We start from the raw sequence: 27869 nt of genomic DNA on the forward strand, positions 1-27869 counted from the left end.
TACAGGTTTCTCTCTTGTTTACTCTTTATTCATATCGTTTAGTTTAGGTTATTGACTAATTTAATTTGCTTTAGGTTAGCGCATGAATGTGTGTAAACAACGACTAGATTTATAATCACTCTCACAATATGCTGATGCTACAGTTACCACAATTAATATTACAATTACGGACACTAAAAGCGATACAAATACTTGGCTAGACATACTGAACACAAATTCCACTAATATCCCTGTAGTTGGGTTTTGTTTTTTTATAAGTACTAGTTATCCGCTCTAAACTTCCACGTGGTTCATCAGCAGCGGTGTATTGGCAGTGGGATATGAGGAGGGTCGCCGTTTGTTTTGATGGCCAGCCAGGACCTCGATGCTTTGGCAGGACAAAGTTAGCGAAAGTGTGGTCTCTTCATAACGCGATTGAGTGGATCCTCCCGAAGAACGACGTAATCCTGTATAGGAATCCACCTCGAGTAGAGCTTCATCACTGGAAAAGTAATTGATAATTAATGAATGAATTGAAATGTATTTTCAGCACACAAACCTATGATAACGATGATGCTCTAGGAGACTTCCAGCAGCAAATCTCAACTTCTTGGGCGATTCAAGACTGGAGGAGCGAGTCAACGAATTTCGCGGGAGATTCTTTTGCTTCAGCGAGGAACGTATTCCGTATTCATTGGATTGTTCTTGGGCTTGTTTGATGGTTCCTTGGATGAACTTGTTTAGAGCCCTGGATCCCCTTCTCTGGGATCTTTCGTAGGTTCGCCTTGTTCTCGCCTCCTCATCTTCACCCAAAAGCCAGTAAGTTCTCTGTTCACCTTTGCCCTTCATGGAAATGACTCCGCGCTCCTGAAAGTGATAGCCACCCAGTCTGTCCAAAAGCTGTCGACACTGCCAACTGCAGTGGATCTTCAAGGGAACACCACTGGATTCCATTCGTGAAGCTGTGTTCACAGTGTCTCCAAAGAGGCAATACCTTGGCATCTTCAAACCCACAACTCCAGCACAAACTGGACCCGAATGGATGCCAATCCTTAGGAGCAATCGATTGGTGGGTCGATGTCGGATTTTAAACTCAGAAACGGCGCTGAGCAAGTGCAACGACATGGTGGCTATTTCGGCAGCATGGAGATCGCCGTTCCTCAAGGGAAGCCCCGAAACAACCATATAGGCATCGCCAATGGTCTCCACCTTGTAGACATCATAGTGTCCAATGATGGAGTCGAAGCAGGTGTACAAATCGTTGAGGAAATCCACAACCTGCAAGGGTGTACACTCCGCCGACATGGCTGTGAATCCAACGATGTCGCTGAAGTAGATGCTGACCTGCTCGTAGTGCTCGGGGTCAACCTTGTGACCCTTCTTCAGCTGATCTGCCACACAACGTGGCAGCATTTCGTGCAGCAGGGCGTCGGTCTTCTTTTTCTCCTCCTGCAACTGATCCGTTCGATCGTCGACGAGTGCCTCCAGATTGTTGGCATACTTCTCCATCATGGCCATCATGTTGTCGAAAATATTCGGACGCATTCCCTTCCGCAGAGGTCTCAATTTCGTGCGAATGGTTTTGAAGTCTGGCCGATCCTCTGGTCTCTCGGCCCAACATTCCCTCAGACACTCGCTCACGCAATCGAAAGCGGTTTCCAGTGGCTGTAGCGATGGTCTGTAGGGATGCAGTTGGTCCTGCGGCTGGAGGACCTTCTGCAGACACTGCATGGGGGAGAGACCCGTCTCCCCGAAGGGTCCCTTGCGCACATGCATCTCGTAGAGCAGGATGCCAAAGGAGTAGGCATCTCCGCGCTGGGTTCCCATTACCAAGGAGGATGGACCCTGTCTCAGGAGCTCTGGAGCTCTATAAAGGAGTTCTGAAAGAGAAAGATAGGTTTGAAGGTATATAAAATATAAATATAAAATATATAATATGTATTATAATAATATATATAATATAAAAATTTGGCAGTTTATTGAAATTTATTTGTAACATGTTTTAAAACGTTCGCTCTAAAAACAAGAAGAAGATTAGCTAAATGATTTTTTAATGAAAGTTTATGTTCTGATAGTTTTTCCATTTTAAATTTTGGTACAGCAAACTCTACTGTAAAACAGGATTATAATAGTATACTCCACATAATGCAAATCATAAAAGGAAATCCATGCAAAAGTCCATGGCGGAAGAAGTACTCACTGAGACACTTGGCCGACATGTGCTGCATATCCGTGGAGCTGTCCTCGATGCCCTGCTTGAAGGCAAACAGGCCGAAGTCCGTCAGCTTGACCACCCAACGGGAGTCCACCAGGCAGTTGGAGGTGCACAGGGCGCCGTGGAATCGAATGGGCGAGTCGTGCAAATAGATGACGCCCTGTGAGGAAGGGTGAAATGGTAGAAGGGTGAACGGGTGAAAGAGGTCAATGGGTCAGAGGGGAAGAGCCATTAGGATAATGTTACAGCACTCACGCGTATAATATCGGCCACCATGGAGGCAATGAACATGTTGTCCAGCTTGACGTCCTCGTTCTCCAGAATGTCCTGCAAAGGGAAAGAAAGTGGGAGTAGTTGGAAGAATGGGTTCAAATTCTTCACTAACCTTAAGACTTCCGCGGGTGCAATACTCGCTAATGATGCAGATGTTCGGCGGATCCGTGCAGGCGCCTATAAAGGCGCATATATTGTCATGCCGGGCATCTCGCAGCTGGAGAGGATTACTTGGGTAATATAATCAATCAATAATTAGGAATTCCAATGCCTCACCAGCTTGAGCTCCTTCTTCATCTCGCGCGTGATGTCCACGCTCTTCTTGCGCACCTTCTTGATGGCATAGAGCTGACCTTTGTACAGACCGATGGGCGTGAAGATTGTCGTGTAGCGGAAATCGGCGTCCGGGTTGGAGCTCAGGCTCACCTGGCTGGTGCGGATCAGCGGATGGGTGGACTGCGGAGGAAGACGACGCGGCAAGTGATTTAGCAAGTGCTGTTGTCAGACATGCAATAACGGGAGAAGAGCCTTGAACGGAAGGAATATGAGAGAGCGGATGTCTGGAGTTTTGACAGGTTCCCGCATTATAAACCCATGGTGACTGCTAACATAAACAGTATACTCTCTCTAATACACAACAAAAAAAATTGTATACTAATAATAGCAAATGTGTGAATATGGTATGCCTTTAAACACATCAAAATTATGGCTAACATAAAAAGAACCCTAACTTTGTTAAAACTATTTATCAACAAGTTAAGTGTAAAAATATTTTAATAAAGCGTAGCTATTTTACCGATATTTTTATTGAAAAATCTAATGTTTAGAAATAAGATTTTTGCAAAAAAAAAGGTAAAAACACGTCTTAACCGCTTGGGCTTTATATTAAATTTAGAAGTTCAATTAAATTGTAGACACAACACAAGGAAGCTGGACGAATGAGATTTAGCCAAAAACGCTGAGACGGTTATCTAAATGGCCGATTAGGCCTAATGTGTACTATACGTGCGGAAAGAATCCCTGCAATCTACTTGGCAATTTTCAGTTTATCGTGTGTCCCATTAGGATTGTGCTCCAAAGGCCTTTTATTTTCTTGGTGCACCGTGTGCTCGTGGCCCCTTTATTAGACCAGATGTCACTGTCACGATTGTAAGATGACAGGGAGCGGGACTTACGCGCGTCTGCTTCTGACTCTGCTGCTCCCGCTCGTTCTCGTGGATCTGAACCTCACGGAAGTCGATTTTCCAGAGCAGGCTGTCCAGCTCCTGCTCGTACCGCCAGTTGCGGTAAAGGACGAGGGAAACTAAGCTCAACAGGAGCAGGACTCCCCCGGCAATGGCTGCTGAAATTTCGCCAGTGTAATCTGCGGTTTAGGAGGAGCAAAGGTTAACACATGGAGTTGGCCACAAAAGTCCCACACTTACTAACACACTTCTCGCCGGCAAATCCGCAACGAGGAGCAGCTGCTGGTCGAGAGCCACCCACCCAGTCGATAGGACTGAAGAGCTTGAGATCCTGTGGAAAGTAGAGCAGCAAAGGATTAAAATGAAATACATGGTGGTAACAGAGGTACACAGAAATAAAAACAGCTCCATCCCAATTTTATGTTTGCAGTTTGACTAGATATGTACATTTTTAAAGCTCTTTGGAAATAAAAAAAAAAGTTAATACAAATAAATTGCAAAAAAAAACAAACATAATCAATTTTAGATATTGTAATCATTTGATTTAAAATGTAAATTGAATTTTATTAAACTTTTTATGTAGGTATTTTTCTTTAATTTTTTCAAAACATCATAAATATAAATAAATAAATGGGATCTAACAGCATTCTTTAAAGGTTTTAAACGTGTTTAGTAACGAATATGTTGAAATGAAACAAAAAGTATTTGTCTTACTAAAATCTAATGTTTCTATTTTTCAAAAATTAGTCTTTAGTTAAATGTTTATCGTTTAGTTATTTTTAAAGGCTTTTCGGATTGGAAAATCATAATTATTTTTTCTGTATAATTAAACCAGGCAAAAGCGCTCACCTGTTGCTAAGCGGGCCAAGCGATTTAGTGGAAGAGCAAATTACAAGACTAGTAAAAACAAATCACGGATCTACTTACGGGCATCGCCTTGCTGATGCTGCTGAAGCTGTTGTTCCGGTGGATGAAGGTGCCCACGGGTCGCAGGCCCAGGACCGTCTGGTTGCGACCATTCCGCACCGTTCCCCTGGCTAATACTGTATAGTTCCCTGCCGCATCGCCGTTCTCATCGATGTAGACGTGATAGCTGGCGAACAAAAAGCAGAATGAAATGGTTAGAGCAATAGCCGGATTAGCTGTCAAATGGGGAAACATTCCCATCTCGGCTCACCCCATGGCACTGCGATATCGCGAGCCCTTGATGGCCGCCACAATGGCGCTGCCGTTTTTGGGCCGCCCGCCGGAATCCAGGACTTCCATCAAGGCCTTGGCATACAGATGCACGGCATCGTACAGATACGCTGCCTCGGCGCTTATCTGGTGAGGAAAAGCAGAGAGGTTGGAGGTCAGGGAACGGTCTCGGTTTCAGTTTCACCCAAGGAACGAAGACAAACCTGCTTTGCGCCTCCGAAGCGACCCACAGGATTGGGGAAATTAAATGGCGGTCGCTCCATGTATTTGTTGACCTGAAAGCAAGACGAAATGAGGGTCAGAATGTGTGTGGTCAATGTGGCGAAAGGCCCGACAATTATGAGGCGAGATGATGGCGGATGCAGCGCATCAATCACATCACTGTCACGACCTGTCAGCGGACAAACCTCGTTGGCAAAAGTGGCAAAGGACGCGGACGCAGTGGGCAGAATGGCCAGATAGGACTGGAAGGCCAGCACGGCGAGCGGCTCCACATCCTCCAGGAGAAGTCCTCGCAGATACTTTTCGGGCTTGGCCGGATCGTACTGCTCGATGTCGATGCCCACCACAAAGTATTCGCCTTCCGACAGGAGTCCTCGTCTCTGGAGGCTCACCATCAGGCCAACGTGCTCGTAGTAGTGGCCCAGGATGAGGTAGACTGTTTGGGGTATTTGATAAGATTAGAAAAGATATAAAAAAAAATTAAAACCCTACGTTTTCCTATTTGAGTAGAAAACATTTTATTATATTATTAAGCTGTATACTAAAGTGTGTAACATTGTAACGGGCTGTGATTTTGCCTTTTGCAGAGCAAAAGGGTATTATAATTTCAGTCAGAAGTTTGCAACGCAGTGAAGGAAACACCTCAGACCCCATAAAGTATATGGGACATTCTTTTACAAATCGTACGGATTCGAGAAAAATTGTTTTTTCATATCTCAGAATTGAATGAAAATTTTTTTTCAGCTTTTATGGAAGAAGATTTTATTCGACACCTGTAAAAGGATTTTACTCAAAAAAAATAGTTTTTCATTTATTTTTTGTTGTGTGTTTTTCATTTTATAAGTTGTGGGGATCGGCATTGAAATGCCGATATATGATTAATTTGTTACTAATTCGTATAAATAAAAAATTAAATTAAAAAATAAAATTACTTTTTGAAAGCGTTTTTGGCGTTTTCTAAATACTATTGAATTTCGGATTTATCAAAATCGGATAACTCTATCATATAGCTGTCATAGGAGATATCGAAAATTATATATAGAATTAATGGAAATAAATTGATAACATCGTTGTTTTTTATCCCACGAGCATGATTTTTGGAACATCAAGTTTTTTAAATACTCTTAAATTGAGAAAAAAAATTTCATAAAAATATTTATTTTAAAAGATTTATTATAAACCTTTGGATGAAGACAAAGCTAGTTATTGGCGTTCTTTTGGAGCAACGAAAAACTATCACGAATTTTCATTCTAAATATTTATCTTTTCTTGATGAACATAAAGAATGGATACAAAAATGTATGGCAAAATATCTAATTCCGTGATAGATAGTTCTAATGTTTTAATTTTGTGTTGGAATTTTTGTGTACTTACTCCTCGTGTTGGCAAAGGTTTGATCCACCAGCGTCTCGAAAGGATTGTCCATGAATCCGTGGTGGTAGATGGTGTTCCAGGTGCGAATGTCCCGGATGGTTACCCCTGCCTCAGTCAGAGTGCTCAGGATGGTCTCAGCCACGGGTTGGTATTGTCCACTGGCGTCATCCAAGTAGAGAAAGCTCACTTGCGTCCAGTTGAAGGCCAACAGAAGGGTCACCACGGATTTGGAGATTTGAGTGTCTGGCGGTCGAGTCCTGGCAAAGGTGGGAAAATCAGCCTTGTTTGAGGGATCCCGATGGGTGCAGTACTAAAAAGGGATTATCTGTGATCAAGAGTTGTAAAATATACGGAATTGAGATACTTACGTAGGATATCATTGGAAGATTAAAAGCGGCTGCCATGCGACCCTCGTGAACGCAGGTTTCCTGGGGACCAATGTAGGCGGCCACCTGCTGCGTCCACAAGGCAGCCGTCTGCCGGATGCTGACCACCTCCTCGCCATACGTCTCGGCCACCACGAACTGCAGCGAGTGCCCAAGATCCCGGAGACGACCGGCGTTCACCTCCTCCACCGCCAGCGAAATGGCGCCGGAGATGGTGAGTCCGGGTCGGTTGTAGTCCAGGTTTCCGGGACGCCGTTGCGAAGCGGTGAGATAGCCCAATGTGAAGACCTCACCATCAGTCGGCCGGAAGTGGCTGGAAGCGAGTAGGATGACAAGGATGAGCTGTGGCACTGGGTGTTGCAATCCCGATTGGTAGATTCCAGCTGGCGGCGGACAGGGGTGCGCAAACATTACGCGGTGGCGGGAATCGCGTAAAGATGTCCTGCGTCCTTTTTCGCGTGGCTCTTAATTTAAATGGAATTGGTTGGCGGTTGTGATGAGGGTTCCCCTTTGTGCGACAGAGTCCTTGGCAGCAGTTGTTGATCCTTCGAGGAGATGCAACATTTTTGTTGAGTTTGCATTGCCCCACCTCCCCGAATCTCCTGGTTGCTCCTGGTTAATTACGTTCTTGGTTGTTTCCTTTTTCCTGTCGGCGGTGTTCTGCAAGTAAGAAGACTTTAATCACAGCGTCGTTTTTGCTGGGGATTTTTCGGGGTAACAACACGGTCATGCAGGACTGCCTCTGAATTATGCGGGAGCATACACACAACACACACACACATCCTGCCGCCCACCCATATGGGGAGCAGGAATAACACATAAACTAATGCAGGATTCTTGGGCGGAGGCCTCGTAAAAGATGGCCGCCGTAATGACGCAAAAGATTCCATTTATGTGATGTTCACTTGCGCACATGCCATCGTGCCACTTACTTAAGTCAATTAATAGGGCACTCGTATACGTGTCTTAATCTTAAGCCAGATTTTTAAAGATATTACACACTTTAATGAAAATATGATGGAATTTTCTACCAAGGAAGGAAGTCCAAAATTATTAATTCCCATTTTAAGCGTTTAATCATCTAAAAATGTTCTAAATTTAACTTATTACATAAGGATATATTCTTAATTAGCATCTCTGTTCAAACAGATAAAAGTTTATGAAGAACAGTTTAATTATAATTTTTTAAAATGAAGGTATATATTTTATCACATTGCAATTGAAACAAAAAGGCAATTGAGCGTACATCGTTTGGTATAAACATTTCTTTTTAAACTGCCATAGACTAATTTTCCAAAATGGTTCACCTAATCTTTGGTAATAACAAGGATATAAAAAGTTCAGCTTGTCGAATTTACTTTCTTTTCTTGCTGCCAATAAAGGTTTTCAGCTTTTCTCGTTGAAAACACCGTTTGATAATAAAGAAGTTCGCCTCGCTGAATGGAGAAACCATTTAAGTAGAAGCTCGTTTATCACGGTTCTAATTGTTTACGGGGCGTGCCAAGTATTGACAAAGTACATTAAGCTTTTTCTTGGGGTTCCTTCTCTATGTATACAACCTTAACAATGTGTGGAAATCCAGTGATATTAAACTTGCCACACATTTCGGAGCAAGTAATGAAATTTTTATGAGAAATGGCGACGCATCATGTGTGATTTTCGCTCGGATGCTGCATGGGAAGTTGCTGATAGACCGGCCACTCAGTTCCCACACTCCTTTAGACCCCTTGGACTCCCATGGAATGTCTTTGTTTGCCTTTTGTCTGGCACATCTCTCACTGGCCCACCCCCATTTATAGCCCCATACTGCTGCCATGGCTGATTGCTTCTTTCACACGCCCTTTGGATTCTCGTTGGGGTATTGAATATTGGCAGAACCTTTGCAACTTCTTGGAGCTATCACAGTAATTTATTATATTGACTCGGGATGCCAGGCAGGATGCCACCCCTCTGTGTATTTTCTCCGCTGCACTCTCCCAGGAGCCACTTGAAAGTTAGCCCGGCATATTGACTTTCCCTTTTGACCCCAAAGCTGAAATTCTTTTGTTGTTGCTGCTGCTCCTTGGGATGCGCTCCCTTATTCGGCTTGTGGAACGTAGAACGTTGCGTGCGGCTTGTCGTTCTATTTATGCTAATACAAGTAGCTAACCCCAGTTGCCATCGGTTACTCCATGCTCTCCATCCATTAACTCACTTACAACAATGTTATAAATGGAAGCCATCGGCAACGCTGGCAACGTTTAATAACGCTGCTTTTGGCCGTAAATCTAGCGAAAAGCCCGTGACGTGCCCATTGAGCCGGCAAGAAGAGTTCTCGGATCTCCGGTTAATTGTTGTGCCCCACCCAGAATCCCCCATAGAATCCAAGGAGCGGAACGCAACGCGTGCACTTGACACAACAATTTCGCAAGCGATTTATCCGCAAAATGGTTTCGAGGCAAGGGATGGGATCCCAAAACCAAAGGCAGCCCACGAAAGTACGTAAAGTTCTTGTTTCCGCTCCAGTTTGTCCGAATAGCCGAGCTGCCCAAGGATATTGTGTCGTATTTGCCGTGCATGCGAGGTCATCTGCTGCTGCATCCAGCAGATTATAGCTTCCCTTGGCAAACACAAGCCTAATCAAACACGTGAGGTGTACTTCCAGCACTGCGGAAAAATTTCAACTTCATCTTCCTAAAGGTCTTCTAGCAACGCAACGCAAGTTTGTAGGGCTTTTCAGGAATGTCATGGATGTCTCTGGCAACAACAAGTTCAATTAAACTTTTAAAAGAACTTTTGTTTTAAAAAGAATCTAAAATGAAAATTCTTCTCAAAATGCGTGTCACTCATAAACAATCAAAAAAGTTTAGCAAATATTTTAAGCCAGTCAAAACCTACTTCAAGATTTTGTTAGACCCTTGACTTTTATTTAAATTGTTTGCAAATGCAATTTATTCGGAGAGGATACAACAAAATTGGTAATAATTTATTAGCAATATAAGCTAGTTTCAAACATATTGATTGCTATTATTTACATTTAAACACTCTTATTAAAACCGCTCCACAGTGGGCGATTTGGTCTCGCTAGCGGCATTTAATTAATAACTTCTAAGCTAAAATAGATATCTTCAGTCGGTTTTTTTTCACCGATCAAAGAAAAATCATACAATTTTTTAAGTTAAAAAAAGTTTTTTTTTTTTAATACTTTTTTTTTTTTTTTTTAATTTAAAAAAAAATATTTTTTAATTTTAAATTTTGATTTATTTTTATTTTTTTTTAACTTCAATTAATATATTCCATAAGCAAACATAATTTAAAAATGGCTAGAATTTTATTCAGAATCATCGGAATCAGACGGCGGCATAGTAAAAATACTAAAATATACTAAAAAAGAACCCTTTTTGCTACTGACATTGTGCCTTAAAAGTACCATAGTTTGAAGGCTAGCAGGTACTAGCAGTTCATATTACACACATTGGACGCCACTGATTCACACTTTCGGCTAATAAAAGAGTTAGAGTGAATCCACTTGAATCAGGTAAGTTCTTCTCCACGAAAGACAGGTGTACGCTAATCCGGGCTCGTTGTTAATACACTGAATTGGAACTACGTTTTATGAGCTACACATTTATAGACCGGTCACAAACATTAATTTTTTTTGTAATGCATACCTTGAAATTAATAAAAAACCAAACTTTTAATAAATTCACTAAAAATTGTAAATTTCCGAGGAACTTGAATTCGATGCGCGCAAACAGGTAAAATTTTGTAAAGTTCTTTGCAAAATCATTTTCTGTGTTTGTCCGTTCACAGCTGATTATCAGCTCATCGTAGAGCTTTTAAAATGCTTGGATAAATCTAATCAAAGTATCTATTATCGAATTGTGAAAAAAAATCATCGCTTTTTGAAAGTTGAAATTTGAATTAAATGCCGCTAGCGAGACCAAATCGCCCACTGTGCGCTCCCTCATTTGTATTTTTAATATTTGGCTGAGCTTTTTTAAAATAATTTTTTCCTACTATGAATAAATAAAAATGATTTGCAAACACAGTTTTTATTAATAAGTTAACTACTTAAAAGTTCTTACTAAGAAAACTTTTGTAAAAGACTTTTAATTGTATACACTTTCTCATAAATTTGTACTCTACAAATTTCTAATGTAACTTTTAATCACACAACTTAATATGATTCTTGGCATTTTTCTGCTCAGTGAGGCTGCTACATTGCACTTCCAGTTTAATTTGCCAGTTTTATTGTGTTGCCTTCTGACATTGACGAGGAGAGGTGCGATTATTCCGGGGAGCGGAGATGGAGGTGGAAACAGGCAGATTGGGGGCTTGGCGCTAAGTTTGCTACACATTTTCCGAGCTGCAAGCAGCAAACTCCGAGTGCCGGCGGCCCTCGACTCTTGAGGCTGTCAGGCAATTAAATGCAATTTGTCTGCCATGCAAATGCAGCTGCAGTTCGAGCCGGATGAAGTGGAGGCCAGGGGAGTGCCGACACTTGCCATGCAGCCAATGCTGCTGCTGCTGCCGCTGATTAATTTGACAATCTACAAGGGCCATAAACAACAATTTCGGCGTGAGAGAAATACGAACGATATTCGAGGAACGTGTGAAAATCAGTGGCCAAGTGGTTTTCCAAAAGTCAGCGCCTGAAGTCATCGTCCATCAATCGATCAGCGATCGTGGATGACCGACGATAAGGGATCTCTTATCGATGCCAATAAAACGCTACCCGTAAATGCAATCTAATCGGCTTTTGATGAATGCTCGAGGCAAAAGGCTTCCACACTCTTAAATCAGTTACATTAAGAATGCAGACCGGAGTAGTACTACTTGTTTTTTTGACCCTCTCGGTAGCGGCGGGTGAGTAAACTGGGTTAACCGACTGATAAGAGGTGGTTAAACCTTGATTTTATTATAGTCTATGGCGAAACTGGATTCCTCCTGAACACGCGTCGCATTCAGGACGATCCACAAAGAATCGAGGCCGAGGTGGAGTCCCTGGTGAGGAGCTCTTTTTACGCCGCGGATCCAGTTGTGTGAGTCATCGTTTTAAATGGGTCACTTTTATTGGATATGTCTGAAGATTAGGATATTTTAAGTGGTTTTTCGTGGAATTTGGTAGAGTTTTTTTAGAACCTAAAATTTAGTTTCTTATCAGTAAAAGTAAACAAACATTGTTGGTTAATCAATGCGAACGAATAAGTAATTTATGTATACCATTAAAACGCTGTCATGCTGCAATAATAGGTAACATTGTGATGATAAAGTAACTAGAAAATTATTTATTGAATTTCGCAAATTAAAATTTATTAATGGAACTTAAAAAATAATTCAAATAAATTCAATCTTTTTGCTTTTGGGTTAATGACTAATAATCATTAAAGTTATATAATCTCTTTCAGCTTTTCTTTAATAATTTGCTAATAATGTTTATTGCCTTTTATAGGTTCTCCATTCCCCGCTGGCAGGGAAACTACTCTTCTCCAGAAATTCCAGCAGTAGTTTCCGCTAGCCTACAAAATGATAGTAATGTGATCAGCGTGAATCTATGGGAGGCCTCCAATGAAACGGAGATCATTGAAAGCATTACTAGTCTGGTGGTCCTATTAAACAGCTACTTTGATGTGCCACTCGATCGCATTCTGCTCGTTGGATTCGCAGAGGGTGGCCATTTGGCAGGAGGAGTTGCAGCAAAGGTGCAAGAAACTCTGGGTCATCAGCTGCCACAAATCACAGCTTTAGATCCTACATCAGGTGAAAATCTAGAGCATAAACTTTCATCATCCGATGCTGAGTTTGTAGAGGTCATTCACACAAATGCTGAAGGATTGGGAACCTGGGATCAGCTGGGTCATGTGGATTACTATCCCAATGGAGGGCAATCGCAGACGGGATGCTCCACGAACTCCTGTTCCCATGAGAGATCCTTTGAGCTGCTTGCCGAGATGTGGTCCCCGGAAAATGACTTTTTAAGCGCTCGTTGTGGATCCGTGGAATCGATGGGTGCCTCCAACTGCCGCTGGTCCTCCCAGAAAATGGGCCAAAAGGATGACGAGCAGCCTCCCTCAGGCATCTATTTCCTGGAGACCCGACAGTCCTCTCCCTTCTCCCGGGGAGCCTACTACATCGGCTTCTTGTGAGTAGCGAAATTTAATAAAAAGCCAACCCGAATAAAGGAAACAAAGGAACAACTTTGTCATTAGTCATTGCAACAATGATGGGTGAAAAAAGGGGGCTAAACCCGATGAGCAAGTGCCAAAATTGATGTGCGTCAGGCGTTGGGCTCATTCATTATTTTAAAATCAATTTGAGACGCCTCCTCGCCCCTCCGAACTTTTGACGCACGTCCTCCAGCTGGCAAGGAATGGTAAGGCATCCTTGTCCTCGTCCTTATCTCATTTCCCTTCACGAATGCACGAGCAGAGATAGGCAAAGTTCCCAAGTTTTCCTTTTTTTGTCCATATGCCAGATGTTGTCTGAAGTGACGATCCAGCAGAAAAAAAAATAAAAGTTTATCGGGAATCGGGTCCTTTGAGTGTACTTCAAGGATTTGCGTATATTTCTGGATGGAACCAGATTTATGCCATTCAAGGGGAAATCAATGAGGAACGCGTGAGCTTCGTGATGGTTTGAGAAAATCTATTATCACATATGTTTTCGAAACGATAACGACCTGAAAGTTTTACAAGTTCAAAGGAATTCTGAGACAGCGATAAAATAATCATCATTAACATGCAATGTTTTATCAATATTGTAATCAGGTTAATATTTAATTCTTATTATGGAAATATAAACGTTTTCCTTACAAATGAAATGTTTTTAGCTCTCAGAAAAGTCACTAACTTGTTTTTGACATTTATTTACTGGGTCAAAGTTCTTTTATTAAAAGTAAAAATAGTAAATTAATTGCTTTTAATTTTGTTTAACCCCCTTTATTGCGTGTCGTGACCCATTGCACATCACCAGGATTGTAGTTGTTGTGCATATTTTCATGCAATATTATAGGAAAATTCCTTTGTGCCAGGCATGCCTTAACTTTTCTCCTTCTTCCGGCACACCCAGCTGCATTGGAGAACCCCAAAACACCCAAACACCACCCTAAAAAATTGTTCCTGCTGTATGCGTGTCACTTGAAAGTCGAGAAAAGGGAAAACTGTCACAAATTGCATTTAAATGCGCTGTACTTAAGTTTGTCTTTCGGGGAATGTGTAAACGAATGTCGGAAACTACGAGTATCCCTTGAACCGGAACCGAAGTTTGTAGCGAAACCAATTGGCTGCGTGCCCAGTGCCAAGTTTCTGGGCCAATCCTCTCGAGCATTGCTCTCACGTAGTCGCCTCCTGCGGATTTAATTTCCCCGGGAGAGCCAATGAATGATCCAACTTCTGGTCACTTCATTACGAAACTTCCTTTATGATCCGTCACCCGTGGATATCAGACAATTAGCCAATTACGTTTTGATGATGATCAATTCGCGGCTGATAAGGAGCTTAACTTTTTGCGATAGCGAGCGCCTAAAAACATGCAACGGACTAACAGCGGAAACTTTTCACATCGCTAATTGGAGCTTCATTAACGTCAGATTCTCGAATATGGATATCAGTGTTGACAGTTTGTCAGTTTTCCGCACATACTTTTTAATGGAAAACTTAAAAAAAGGTTAAATATAAAAGGTTCGTAAATCAATAGTTTTTATATGCAAGCAATATTTACTTGAAGCTAACAGTTTATATATATAAATTGTTTTCATATTTAAATTAGTCAACCAGGCACGGATTATGATTATTCTAAATTTCTTTTTTTCGCAAACTCATTTGACAAATATTTTCGAAGAATTCTTATACATTTTTTAAATTTTTTTTTATTCAATGTTTTTCTTCATTTGACAGCTGGCAACAATTGGCTCCATTTCAAGTCAATTCTTTTGTCGCATTTTGCACTCCGTGTCCCGTGATTTATTTACAAGCGTTTTGAGCAGAAGATTTAAAGTTGCACATTTGTCAGCCGAAGTGGGTTAAGCGGGCATTAAACCCACGGCGTTAACTCAGCTTCTTGTTCAGCTTCACTTGCCTGCACTTGGCCTCTGCGGCCTGCTTAAATCTCAGTTTCGGTTTCAGATTCGGTGGCAGAGCATTAAATGTCGGGCCATAAAATAGAAGCACCCACCACGGCACCCACAGGGCTCCACAGGATCCAATAATGGGTCCGGAGGTGGGCCCTTCGACCAACCTCAGCTCACCACAACGCCTGCTAAATGTCCATTGTTTTTCACTTGCCAGTTATAGAAATCTGGGGTATATCAATTATACTAAATTAGTTACAAATCTGATTTTTTAAGGAAGCACATTTACAATTACAGCTTCAAGAAAAGATTATTAGTTTATCAGCTAGAATTCTAAAGAAAAGTTGTGAATTATATGCATTGTGATTCACAACTGAAAGTCTTTTTAAATAAAATAATATGATCAATGGTATTACCACAGTTTTCATTATTAAATATTTTCTAAATAAAGAACTTTGTCTTTAAATAAACTTTGTCTATAAATAAATCCTAATCCAAACATTGAATATTTTCTCATTCCTTTGAAACTTTTGAAATGCTTACAAGGTATTTAATGGTCGACTGCCAACTACATTTTGACCATTTCTGTTTTTGTGGTTTCGCCACAGCTCACCCTGAGAACATTGCAAGCATAAAATATAGCCATTACAGAATGTGTAACAGAAATTAAGTCGCAACAATTTCATTTTCATTTCACTTTGTTTCGCTTTGAGCTACCATTTTTGTTATTTCCCTTGTTCACTTTCCTTTCTAATGTTAATGAGGCCAGGAATGCGTTTGAATTCAGGAAGTTCGACTTGATAAGGAATCTTCCGGCTGCCCAGCTGCCCGCTCTTTATCAATTAAAGTCCCTTTGGGGCAACGAACACACCTTTCCCACACTTCCCCCCGAAATTTGTGTTTATGGCTATGTTAATTTCTGTACAACGTTTTTATGGGATGCCATTTGAACGGCTCACCAACCGGCGACCCAGTGAAACCCTCCTTTGCGCCTCCACTTTTTTGCCAAATGAACCCCCCGAGGTCCCCAAGCCCAAAAAAAAAAAAAAAAATGTATGCCAACTGTGGGTGAGGCTCTTTGTCGCCAACTTAACCGGGTTGCCCCATTGTTGTTGATAAGCGGCAACTTGAATGTAACATATGTCGAACGCCCACCCGCTGCCACGCCCCCTCAGGTGTTTTACATTTCGAGTTGGCTGGCTTTAAGTGATAAGCGGGCGTTTTTCCCCTCAAGGGAGCGCAGTTGCGGCCACCGATTGAAAAGCCATCTGCATAAAGGTTTAATTAAATTTCCGTGACACCGGGGAGCAGTGCAAATGACATGCAGGTAACGAGTGGACTATAGTAACTGCAGACTACGAATGTATCTCTATACTTAGATAGATGGAAGAGCAATTTTGCGGGTAATTTGCGTTTCACGGAGGGACATCGCATAATCTCTTGGCCCCATTTCGCGGCTAATCAGCAGTATTAGTTTTATATATTGTGGGTACTTAACTATTTAAATTTAAGTGCGTGAGCGTCGGTGACGTGGCTGAGATAACACAACACACAGCACCACGAAATGCGGGCCGAAAGAAATTGGTAACTCGCTTAGAGGTCGGCTAATGCCCAACTAATGCGTATTCTGGCCACGAGCATCAATCATTTATCATTTAGCGTTTGCCGAATGCCGAATGCAATTCCAAAAAGCCACACGCAAAGCACTCAAGCCACAGACATACAGACATGGAAACCATAGGGGGTGAGATAATAGCACCAATTAAATACTGGTTCGGTCTTTGGATTAATGCAATCGTTAAATGGTTATAGTGTTTTCCCCATTTCGTTATTGACATATCTGAGCCGCTTTTATCAAAACTATTTCTGGCGTGTTTTAGATTAGATTTTAAACATGTGACTTACAAAGACATTGCCCTCTGAAAGCTAATCTATTTAAACATATTAAAATATTTTCCACAGCACTTATAAACCCATAACTTTTATCATTTTTATCTGATTTACAAGTGGCATACCTCTATGAATTTGTTATAAAAGTGTTTCTAACAAGCTGCATCATTAGTTTATTTTCCATTTTTTGGTTGATGTTTTGTAGTGTTTTACATAGGATTCCAGAAAAAAAAAATCAAAATTTAATTATGTCTGTCTGTGGTTAAACTTATCCCATCGAAAGAGTTATATTTATTCTACCCCAGCTGTTTCCCGAGGCGACTGTCGATTTGCCGTTGAGTGTGGTCAGTGACGCCGGCATTGCAAGAAAAAAATGCGCCTGGCTGCAGCAGTGGGCCAATGACGCCCCCGCACCCCCTCGCCCCACCCACTCGGCCGATCGCAATTTGACAGTCTTTATGACAGCGCAGCCTCTGTCGCCACAAAGAAGTACGCGCTGGCATGCAGCGACTGCAACGGCAGCTGCACTGCAAAAAAGAACTACTGCATGGCGGGTGAAATTTGTTTTTTTTACAAGTGCCTTAATTAAAGGTTTTATTACCATTTTCTTTACAAATGTAGTACTAAAAAATTTATATTTTAGATAGTTTGCTTTAATGGCTGCTCCACAAAGATGATGATCTATCCCATTATTTTTTTCTGTGTACCACGACGACTGCAACTGCAGCGGCAACGCCACGCGACTGACTCATTTCGGGGTTCGCACTACAAAAGCAACAACTATGCGATATTTAAATAAATTGTGGAAAAATTGCATTGCTCTGTGAGCTTTGCATTGTTTGCAACTGGCTTATTGCTTTTTGTTGTTTTTTTTTTTTTGGTTCACACAGCAACTGTTGCTGCTGCGGTTTTTTTTATGACGCTTATCAATTTTGCAGGTCGAATTTATGTAAATCTTGTAGCGTGTGATGGTATGGTAATTGCGTAAGAACTGTCATACGCACTGTTGGCGTTTGCTGATTTCAATACCCTTGCAGAGGGTACTAAAAATAAGTTACATTTAATGATTAGGAAAGGTGAAGGTAAAATTAAGGATTAGAGAGCAAGAAGTTTAAATTTAAGATTAGCAAGAATAAAGGTAATGTTTAGGATAGGAAATATGTAAATATAATATTACTAACAAAGAGGTTTCATTACTGTTTGAATCATTCACATTCACATTAAAGAAACTGTCAGCATTACTTTTTATCACAAGCCTATTTTAAGTAAGTAAGTAATTTTAAAAATTATTCATATTTTTATTTGTTTTCATTTATCTTATTTATTTTTCAAAGCTATCCGAAAACCGGTACGATCACCGTAGTTTACTTTTGTAGTAGAAAGGGTATATCCACATTGGGTGAGAAAGTTTTTCTCACAGCAGACGCGACGTACTTACTCTTCTACTGGCGCTTCATTGGCGCTCGGCTGCTAATTGGACTGCAATTGGATTTAGTAATTTTGAAGACGGATATTTATAGGCCACGGAGTTGGCGTTCTTCTTCTTTGTGCGCTGCTCCGCGAAGCGTGGCTCCCTGTTGCTTGCTATTTATGTTGACTCCTATTATTTGGGGTGATCCACGCGGCAATTGGAAATTTGGTCACGTTTATGGCAAAGTTAAACAAACGCAGCCGCTGCAAACTAGATATTCTCCTTCATTTGCGATTTCTGCATTAATGAAGCACTCGCGAGTGCGAATGTGCGATAATTTATTAGTGCCACATTTGCGACACAGATTTTGATTTCGATTTCGGACTGGCGGCGGCGGCGGCGGTGGCCAAGTCAATTCAATTTCCTCACGCGCACACAGCCTGACCCCTTTTGGCCATATAATAATAATAATATTAGTGGGCCTATGTCAGAGTCTATCCGCACAATTTCGCCAAATCCCGTCGCCCATCGACACGATCCATTCGCCACCTGTTGCTCAAATCGCACTGGTTTTTTTCCCGCGGCATCCAAGGTGCAAATGTCGGGCATGCAAAAGAGGTGACCCCACTCCTCCGGCCCGCTGGGGATTTTTGTGTTTTGAAAAAAACAACGTTTGTATTTGAAAACAACGTTTGTATTATAAACACTCCGACACGCGCCGTCTTGTTTGCTTTCAAGCTCGCTCCACTTCCGATTGCACAGTCCGCAGCTTCGCGCGCGTCTTGAAACTCCCGCACTCGCATTCACACTCGCGTCTCCGATGGCTTTTCCATGATGGAATAAATGTAAGGTGGTCCCCACGGATCCATCAGTCCAATATCGCGCACTACCCTCATGCGGTGCATGGGGCTTAAAAAGGCCTTAGTCAATCACCCCACCATCGGTTGTTGTCTTTGAATGTTAGTCCGCTAGAGGCGCTTTTTTCAACCTGGTTAACAGAAACTTGATTTGATACAACGTTTTCCCAAGCAAGTAAATAGTTTTATACTCATAAGAATTAAAAAAAATACATTTGGGTTAAAAATTTAAATAAAAAGCCATTCAAAAATCCATAAAAAAATGTTAATGAAATTTTTTTTTTTTTAATAAAATTAAATGAATTAAATTAATTACCTTAAAACCCTAAGCAGTTGTCAGCTACCACAGCTCAACGCAATGTATTTTAGCGAACAAACTGTAAAAATAATTATAAGCTATTAAATTACTTTTTATATATGCATGAGTTCATTGCTTCCAATAAGTTTATCTTGCTTTAAAAATGTAGATATACGTAGTTGACGTAAACGTATATTTGTATATTATATTTCGCAACAAAAATGTAATCGAAAGTCAAACCACAGATAAAATAATTAAATAATTACAAGTGTTTCGACTAAACCCTTACAAATATACAAAATACAATTAGTTTTTTTTAAAGTAAATATAAATTTATTTACCATTTAAATCAGCTTTTTAGATTTCGCTGAATGCCAGAACCGCCCTTTCGCACATTTACGACATGGTCCACCCTAAAGAAAAAACGCGTTTGTGCGCACTGTTATTGCCGGCATGTCCCAAATCAAGAGGGCTTTGGATGTCCTGCTCCAGGAGGCAGAGGAGCTGTGCATCGGGAGCAGCGTGGTGGAGCTAGACAGGATTCCCACAGCCCTGGAGTTCTGCCGCGACTACTACTCCAAAAACCAGCCGGTAGTCATTCGCCAGGCGCTCTCGTGGCCGGCAATCGGGAAATGGACGCCGGAATACCTGATCCAGGCGCTCGAGGACAGAGTAGTGGATGTGGCCGTCACTCCAAACGGTTATGCCGATGGCCTGGCCACGCAAAACGGGCAGGAGTTTTTCGTCCTGCCGCTGGAGACCAAAATGAAGTTGTCCGAGTTGGTTCGCCGCTTAGATGATCCCACTGGTGCTGTCCACTACATTCAGAAGCAGAACTCCAACCTCAGTGAGGACCTGCCGGAATTGGCCGCCGATCTGCGTATCAGTGACCTGGATTTTGCCCAGCAGTCCTTCAATAAGCCACCTGATGCCGTCAACTTTTGGTTAGGCGACGAGCGCGCCGTGACCTCCATGCATAAGGATCCCTACGAGAACCTGTACTGTGTTATATCCGGTTACAAGGACTTCATCCTGATCCCGCCACACCAGTTGAGCTGTGTTCCCCGTGAGATTTATCCCACGGCCGTTTACAAAACCTCTGAAAGTGGGCAGTTTTACATTGATCCCATTTGCGATGAAGAGGGATCCGAACAGTTTACGGAATGGGTCAGCATAGACCCTTTGGCTCCTAACCTGGCCAAGTATCCGGAGTACGCCCGTGCGCAACCACTCAAGGTGCGCGTTCATGCCGGAGACATCCTGTACCTGCCCAACTATTGGTTCCATCACGTGTCCCAAAGCCACAAGTGCATTGCCGTTAACTTCTGGTACGATCTGGACTACGATAGTCGCTACTGCTACTACCGCATGCTGGAGCAGATGACCACGAGCAGATAAAACTAGAGCCAACCGAAGAGTCTGTCTCCTCAGGTATTGTTATCATAATAAAAGTATATTGTTGTCTTCAGTGTACATACATATATATATTTATAATTGTTACATAATTTAATGTTAAATAAAAAACTATAAGCCAAATGAAATGGTTGCTTAGAACAACGACACGGACAAACAAAATTTAACATCTGCGAAAGCCGTAAATGAGTAATGATTTCATATCCATACAAATGATGTATTGTGAGATTAGGAATGTTTGTTTTGCTTGGTTTAACCTATGGCCTACTCCAGGCTGCTGTCCTTCTTTTCTGCGCCGGAGGACTCTGCTGCCGCTTGGTTGTCCGCCTCCTCGCCGGGATTCTCGTTGTTCTCGCACTCCAGATCGCCATTCCCCGACGAGGAGACGTTCTTCTGGTCAGCTTCAGCCAGATCGGCGTCGTTATTTGAGTCCTGCGATTGGGATTGCGACTGCTCGCGAACCCGCTTGTTGGTCTGCTTGGACGGACTACCAGCATTTTGAGGTGGCACCTTCGACTTGGCTTTGCACGTGTCCTGCGGCTGCTCCACCACGAACAACTGCTCGAGATAGGAGCGGTACCAGAGCAGAAACTCGTCACGCTGCCGCGGCATGTCCATCTTTTTGATTTTGGCGTAAATGCGCTTGGGCGAGATGAGCGGCGAACTGGCGGTCGAATTCTGGGCGGCAGTGGCCGTCAACTTGGAGACTTCCGCCAGCAAGGAATCATTTATGACGGTGTTATTGTGCGTCTGGTTGCGTATGCGTCTGATAATATATTCGATAAGCTCGTGGTCCGGGGCTAGTTCCACGGTGGCTCCTGCTCCAGAGCCATCGTCTTGTTCCACTTTCCCCTCGATAACTTGCTGGTGAAGGAGAGTTAAAGCATGAGTACATCGTACCCCTTGGCAAGGATTTAAGCCGCTTCCTTACCTGTTCGTTTTCCGATCTTACAGCAGGAGCAACCGCCGAAGCAGTGGCCTCCATCTCGTCCAGGTCATGACCATTCTGGGGAATGACCACAGTCAGCTGCTTCACTGGCGACGCCTTTTCATCCTCGGGCCGATCGTTGTCCAGTTGCAAACGCATCACTTCCAGTGGCGTTTCACTGCGACTTTCTGTGGCCTCCGCATCTTCCGATGGCTCGATCTCCTCCTGGTTGAGAGCCTTTCGCAGGCTGTGCGGCTCTTGTGATTGCTGTAGCTGTTGGTTCTGTTGCTGCTGTTGTTGCTGCTGCTGCTGTTCGAAAAGTGTCTCCAGTCGGCGGTAGACATCCTCCTTGATGGACTCGTAAAACTTTGTGGTGAACTTGTCGTTCTTGAGCGCATTGACCAGCAGATTGCGATTCAGTTCCTCGGAGGCTGTTTCCTCGGTCTGCTCCATGACATTGGACTCGTCCGCTGGCGACGGCTCCTGACCGAGGATGGGAGTATTGTCCATCGGTGTTATCTGGGGCAGCTCAATGTAGTCCATATAGTGAGCAGGGAGCTCAAAGTCGAAGCGAAGGTGTCGCTGCTGGAGAGGAGTCAGAGAAACCGTTGATGTGGTGGGCTTAGCTGGCACCTTGTTGCGCTGATAAAGCGGACTGTTGCCGTAGTTAACGTTCATATTGAGATTCGAGGAAGTTGGCTGCTCCGGCTCCTCATCGCGCAGCGTTGAAAGTTGCGGGCGGCGACGATTCCGACGTCGCCCTGAGCCGAATATAATGTTGTCATGGTTCTCCTCCACCTCGTCCACATCCTCATCGTCGTGGTCGCGATTGCGAGCCTGATCCTCGCGCCAGTCGCGTTTCCTTGCCGCACTGCCGCTGTTGTTGAGGTTATTGCTGCCATTGCTGGTGCTGCCATGCAAAGCGGTTAGTGGCGATTCGAAAAAGTGGCGACGCTGCTGCTGCTGCTGCTGTTGGTGGGTCAAGCCACTGCGAGTCGTCTGCGGTGGCATCAAGTGCGGCGGCTGGAAGTAGCTGGGACGAGCCCGCTGGCAACGGTACTGCTGCAGGTCCACGTTCAGCTCCTCGTTGCTCTTGTTCGACAGGAGATTCTGGCGCGAGTGGCTGGAAAAGCGCACGGATATTAATGGGTTAATGCAAGCGTGTAGCAAATATTCAAGCAGTGGTTAGTCAGTCTTGCCAAATAGTTAAATCAAAATTGTAATTGCTTTTAATGTATATAATTATATATACATATATATTTTATTTTGAACTTAGTTTCATGCTTTAACTTATACTGACCAAAATAAATGAATCAACAATAATATTGAATAATAATAATTTATTTAACATTTTGAATTACTTTATTCTGTTTATGTTAATGTAGAAAATAGTTTAAATCTTTGCCGATTTTGTATATTGTTTATCAGCCATGACATGCTATATTTCTAAACTTCAGATTGACTATAATGGCAACTCTTTTGTTAGTAATTGTGGTTAATCTCTTTCAACTGTTAGTCACTTTCAACTCTGTTAATGGAACACTCGTTTGCAACACCTCTTGGTCGCACTTACCGAAACACAGAATTGAAAATGAACTCTATATAATGGTTTTAATAAATATTTATTGCGTTTAACCCTCCTCCACCAAAATACCCCTTTCAAAAACCATCACCAATGTTACAAAATTACCTGCGGAAGTTGTCCCAGTAGTTGTTGGCCCGGTTTCCAGGTGGCACTTGGTTGTTAAGGGTAATTCCACCACCGGGAGCTCCTCCGCCAGCTGCTCCCTCGGGCAAGGAGTGCAGATTGTTGGCGTGCTGGTTCTGCGTTCGCAGATTCGAGTTGTTCTGATGGATCGTGTTGTTGTGGTGGTTCATAAAAATTGGTCCCGGACTGGAACGGTACGTGGGTGGCGACAGCGGTGTCTCGTTGTTGTAGTGCGTCGGCGGTGGCGGTGGAGCGGCATTGTTCAGAAACGGCTGCTGTTGGTGTTGCTGCTGCTGGTGATGATGCGATTCGCTTCCGGTGCGGTGACAGCTGCGCTGGTAGTTGCTAAAGGCGCTCTGGTGGGCCCCAAAGTTGAAGAGCTGCTCCGACTGAGCGCGACTGTTGCCCAGACACAGATTGTTGGGCATCTGACCCATGCCCGGAAGGTTGGGAGGCGGCACAGACTCTGACCTCAAGCCAAAGCTGTGATCCTGGCAAGCCACCACATTGAAGCGATCTTGGAGCTGTGTAAATAAAATTATTAGCCACTGGAAAGTCCGGTTAACTGGTAGTTAATTACCGTATGAAGCTGATTGTTGAGGTTGTCGATCTCCCGCTGCTGGTGCCACAACGTCTGGTTGCACTGGCACACCGAGTTGATGAGCATCTGTTGCGTCTGCATGAATTGCTGCAGCAGCACAGCGTCCGCCGATGCATTCGATCCGGAGGCATTTGAGGATCCCACTTGCGCGGCTGTCGGCGGTTGCTTGAACTCTGTGCCGGTGCTGGAGCTAGCCTGTCCATAGATCGGCTGCTGCCCGTGCCACGAATTACCAGAGTTGTGAGATGCTGAGGGGATATTGAGAAGACATTATTAAAATTATATTATTAAAGAAAGATTTTAAATATTATATATAACGCTCAAAAAACATTTTTACAATCTTTTATGGGGTCAATAGAATAAATGTTTTTTTTTTCGTTTGGCACAAATGCAAAAACTTACCCCATATTCCCGGCACTGGTGGCATTGGTGGCGGCATGTACTGCGACCTGTTGCTGCTCGAGGGCAGGCTGTCGTTGCCCAGCGACAAAGTGTCCAGGGTCACGTTCAAATCGTCTTCAAGGAGCGTGGATGGAGGAGCTGGCGGAGGTGGGGCTTGCTGCGAAGGCAAATTGGTCTGCTGACCGCGACGCTGTTCCACCACCGTGCTGGCGGATGCAGCTCGCTTGAGCGTCGCCGAAGAAGCGGTACGTACGTTGGCGAAGTACTTATCGCTGTCGGTGTCGTCGTTGCCCTCGTCATCCGCCTCCGAGGTGGTGTTATTGCTGGCCACATATCGCTGCTCCAGTTCGCGCTGCTTCTGCTCGTACTCCTTGCGCAATCGCTCACATTGCAGTCGCAGTTCGTCGCGCAGTTGTTCCTTGGTCGGTGTGGCCTGAAGTGAGGTAGTATCCACTTCCGAGGGATCCTCATCCTCGGCCACCTGTTGCTGTCTCATGGGCGTGGGAGTGGGAGTAAGACTGCTGCGCTTTAGAGCTTCCTCGCCCATCTGAACTGCTGCGGCTGCCTGCTGCTTACGGCGTTCGATTTCCGCTTTCAGAGCCAGAATACGATCGCGTTCCTTTTGCAAACTGGCTGCCTCGGCACGCAGTTCCGAAGTGACATCGTTTAGAGCAAATACGCGCTGGGCAATCTCCTCCGGCAACTCCTTTTCCATACTGGTCCTCTCCTCACTACGTCGCTCCAGTGAGCCACCCATGCTGGGCGTGCTCTCCTCGATCTGTGTCACCGTGTTCAGCATGCCCTTCAGTCTGGCCATCTGCGCCTTGAGTGCTTCGATGTCCGCCGTCTTCTGGTTGATCATCGCCTGAGCATGGAGTGCCCGTTGGGCTGCGTTTGCTGCTTCTTGACGCATGATTGGCACGTTTCTCTGGTACTCAACAGGAACCACTCGCTCCTTGGCTGGAGCTGGAGCTGCAACTGGAACCGGAACTGGCTTTGCCGGAGGCGTGGGAGTCTCCTCCTTGATTACTCTTGCTGTTTCTCTTGCCGACTCCCTGGCCGTGCGGTTGATGCTGTTCAATTCATCCACCAGGTTGCGCATATCCTCACGCTGAGTGCGCAGCGATTCCAATTTCTCTTGGAGCGCTTGCTGCTCGGCCAGGATCTCGGGACCATCGTCTCCTAGCACGGTGCTCAGTTCGTTCTGGTTGTGGATAAAGGCGGTGAGATTCTTCATGCGCCCCACAAGCGAGGCCATGTCATCCTGTACCTGCTGCACGGACTCGTACTTGGGCGCCTCTCCTCCATTGCTGTTGTGGGGCAGACGGTCAGCCTGCTGGCGCAGCTGCTCCATTTCGCTGAGGTGGGACTTTGCCAGGTTTTGGATGTGCAGCAGCTTGGCCTGCTCGTCCTGCAGGTGCTGCATGTTCCTGTTGGAGGCCTCCAGGCGCTGCTGCAGCTCATCGAAACTGGGCGTGGTATCAGGTGTTGGTGTCTCCAGGACGCTGTGCAGGGACTGGATGGACTGGGCGCGGTTGTCGCTCATCTGGTTGAAAAAACCAACTTGGAAGTTAGAAGTGAGGAAAAAGAGTATCTTTATAATCTTACCTCGCTTAATGCGACATCCTCCAGGCTGGTCGAATTGACTACGCCCTCGTCCTGCTCGGTTGGGTTTATTTCGTGAACCATACTGTTGATTTGCTAAAAAGAAAAATAAGTTTACTTATTAAAAAAGAGAAAATTCTAGTTGAAGCCCCTAAATTAATTTATTGGTCATTTTTTAATACTAAGAGTAATTCAATTGTAACTTAACCAATTGTTTTTAAAACATATGCAAATTTCTTTTTATATTAAAGTATACTCACCTCTGTTAAATTTGCACTCGACTGTTGTCTTCTGCTGTTTAGGTTCTCGTCTAACTCCAGTAGGGAACGTAACACCTCAACCTGGGAGCGACCTGCTTCGATTCTGGGGCCTAGTGATTGCACACCTAAGAGGCGGTGAACGAGTTGTTGCAGTCCTGCGGCGGTCAGAGTTGGCGGTTGCTCCTCGTTGCCACTCAAGTGACCGTTTCCGTTGCTGGTGGTTGCGTTTGGTATGACCACGCCTACTGTCGCATTCGGGGGCGTCGACTGACGCAGTCGCAGCAAGGCTGACGAAGGTGCAGGGGCGCCTGTACCAGCAGACGATGACGAGGATGGCTGATGCTGGACCCTCTGAACTGGACGCACGGGGAATCGGTAGCGCTGCTGCTGTTCCTGTAATTGCTCTGCAACGGAAAATAGGAAACATCAGTTTAGGTCTAGAACAGTGTGGGCTGCGGACTACATCATCTCAGTGGGCGTTTATTTTCGTGCGCATCTTATTTATAGACCATGAACTGGCGCACTGATCGTTGTGTGGGCCATGCCGATCCATTGGCCAGGTACCGATATTGGAAATTGCTCAATGAGATGTGTATTCCTTGAACTTTTTTTTGACATTTACCAGCTGAATCGTAGTTGTTCTGCTCGGCGGCCAGTTGCCTCAGTGTGTCGCGCTGCTTTTGCTGTCCTGGTGATCTGGTTTCCTTGGTAGACAACTGCTGCTCTGCTGGAGATCGATTCTTGCCGTTCGTGATGCGGGCTCGCTGAAGCAGATCCTTGAAGCAACAGCAAACAAAGGTTAGCAATAAGATGAGCACGAGTAGGGCGGTAATGTTTCTGCTTTTAGGTCTATATATATATATCTCTCTAGATATATATATAATCGTGCACTGGCCGTTCGAAATTCGTTGTCCGCTGTGTCTGCGTTTGCTTTCGCTACTGAACCAGCGGAAAAGAATTTTCGCAGGCCAATATGAGTGTGAAGTGTATTTATAAATCAAAGAGAAAGGAGCTTCTTTCTCTTCTAGAAGATTTGCTCACATTCAGTGTTTTCAAAGTCTCGTGCTGCAGTGGTTCCACAAAGTCCAAGTCCGGTTCGCCCAGATGCTCCTGCTGTCGGCGAGAGCGGGCCGATCTGCTCCCTGCCGCGGACGCAGTTACTCCGGAAGAGGGTGCTCCGTTTGTGGGCGTTTGTTGTTTGGGCACGGCGCCGGTTGCCCCGCCCACCGAATTGTTGTTGTTGATGCTGTTGCCGCTGCTGCTGCGTGCACTGGCATTGCCTTGCTCCGCAGCTACTTTGGGCGGCGGCGCCATTATATACGATAAATTGTTTTTTTATATATAAACTTTTGTGTATAAAAAACAGACGCTAGAAAAAAATTTTCGCTTTGCTTTGCCCACTTTGACAGCTGTTTTAAACCAGGGTTGGCAGCCAGTGGAATAGCCAACTGAGACAGGGTCGCTCAGCTGGGCGGTCTATCGATATCGATACATGTAACTGCCAAATTTAAAATAATAATTTTGAAAATTTTAAAGCTTACGTTTTTTAGTCTACGGGTAGTTTTTTAACTTTACTTAACATCTTAATTGCACTTTCTAAGTTTACACTGAATTTT

At 43.9% G+C, this 27869-nt stretch overlaps 4 protein-coding genes across 8 annotated transcripts; 2 read left to right on the forward strand and 2 right to left on the reverse strand.

Annotated features, from left to right (window-relative positions):
* Positions 1–8: 8 nt before the first annotated feature.
* Positions 9–18997, reverse strand: LOC108095452 (speract receptor). Of its 5 annotated transcripts, XM_017196565.1 has the most exons (16): positions 18209–18997; positions 6813–7490; positions 6445–6754; positions 5256–5506; positions 5052–5123; positions 4829–4974; positions 4579–4744; positions 4501–4506; positions 3892–3982; positions 3643–3830; positions 2744–2962; positions 2580–2684; positions 2450–2521; positions 2180–2354; positions 539–1859; positions 9–481 (listed from the first exon to the last, which is right to left on the reverse strand). In XM_017196565.1, exons 2-16 carry the CDS (start codon positions 7239–7241, stop codon positions 274–276), a joined length of 3759 nt encoding a protein of 1252 aa, XP_017052054.1. In that variant the 5' UTR covers positions 7242–7490; positions 18209–18997; the 3' UTR covers positions 9–273. The 5 variants fall into 5 exon arrangements, with proteins under 5 accessions (XP_017052054.1, XP_017052056.1, XP_017052055.1 ...); XM_017196567.1 differs by lacking the exon at positions 4501–4506 and having other exon boundaries at positions 2744–2923; XM_017196566.1 differs by lacking the exon at positions 4501–4506.
* On the forward strand, positions 11627–13002 carry LOC108095453 (pancreatic lipase-related protein 3). Its single transcript, XM_017196568.2, has 3 exons — positions 11627–11678; positions 11737–11854; positions 12265–13002. Exons 1-3 carry the CDS (start codon positions 11627–11629, stop codon positions 12956–12958), a joined length of 864 nt encoding a protein of 287 aa, XP_017052057.1. The 3' UTR covers positions 12959–13002.
* Positions 18998–19764: 767 nt separating the features above from the next.
* On the forward strand, positions 19765–20896 carry LOC108095438 (bifunctional peptidase and (3S)-lysyl hydroxylase JMJD7). The gene has a single exon (XM_017196547.2). It carries the CDS (start codon positions 19790–19792, stop codon positions 20732–20734), a length of 945 nt encoding a protein of 314 aa, XP_017052036.1. The 5' UTR covers positions 19765–19789; the 3' UTR covers positions 20735–20896.
* Positions 20801–27666, reverse strand: LOC108095436. Its single transcript, XM_017196546.2, has 9 exons — positions 27295–27666; positions 26876–27029; positions 26254–26657; positions 25997–26089; positions 24389–25934; positions 23966–24234; positions 23368–23909; positions 21681–22800; positions 20801–21613 (listed from the first exon to the last, which is right to left on the reverse strand). Exons 1-9 carry the CDS (start codon positions 27565–27567, stop codon positions 21014–21016), a joined length of 5001 nt encoding a protein of 1666 aa, XP_017052035.1. The 5' UTR covers positions 27568–27666; the 3' UTR covers positions 20801–21013.
* Positions 27667–27869: the final 203 nt, after the last annotated feature.

This window comes from Drosophila ficusphila, unplaced genomic scaffold (genome assembly GCF_018152265.1).
Source record: "Drosophila ficusphila isolate 14025-0441.05 unplaced genomic scaffold, ASM1815226v1 contig_286, whole genome shotgun sequence".
In the NCBI taxonomy this organism is placed as follows: domain Eukaryota; kingdom Metazoa; phylum Arthropoda; class Insecta; order Diptera; family Drosophilidae; genus Drosophila; species Drosophila ficusphila.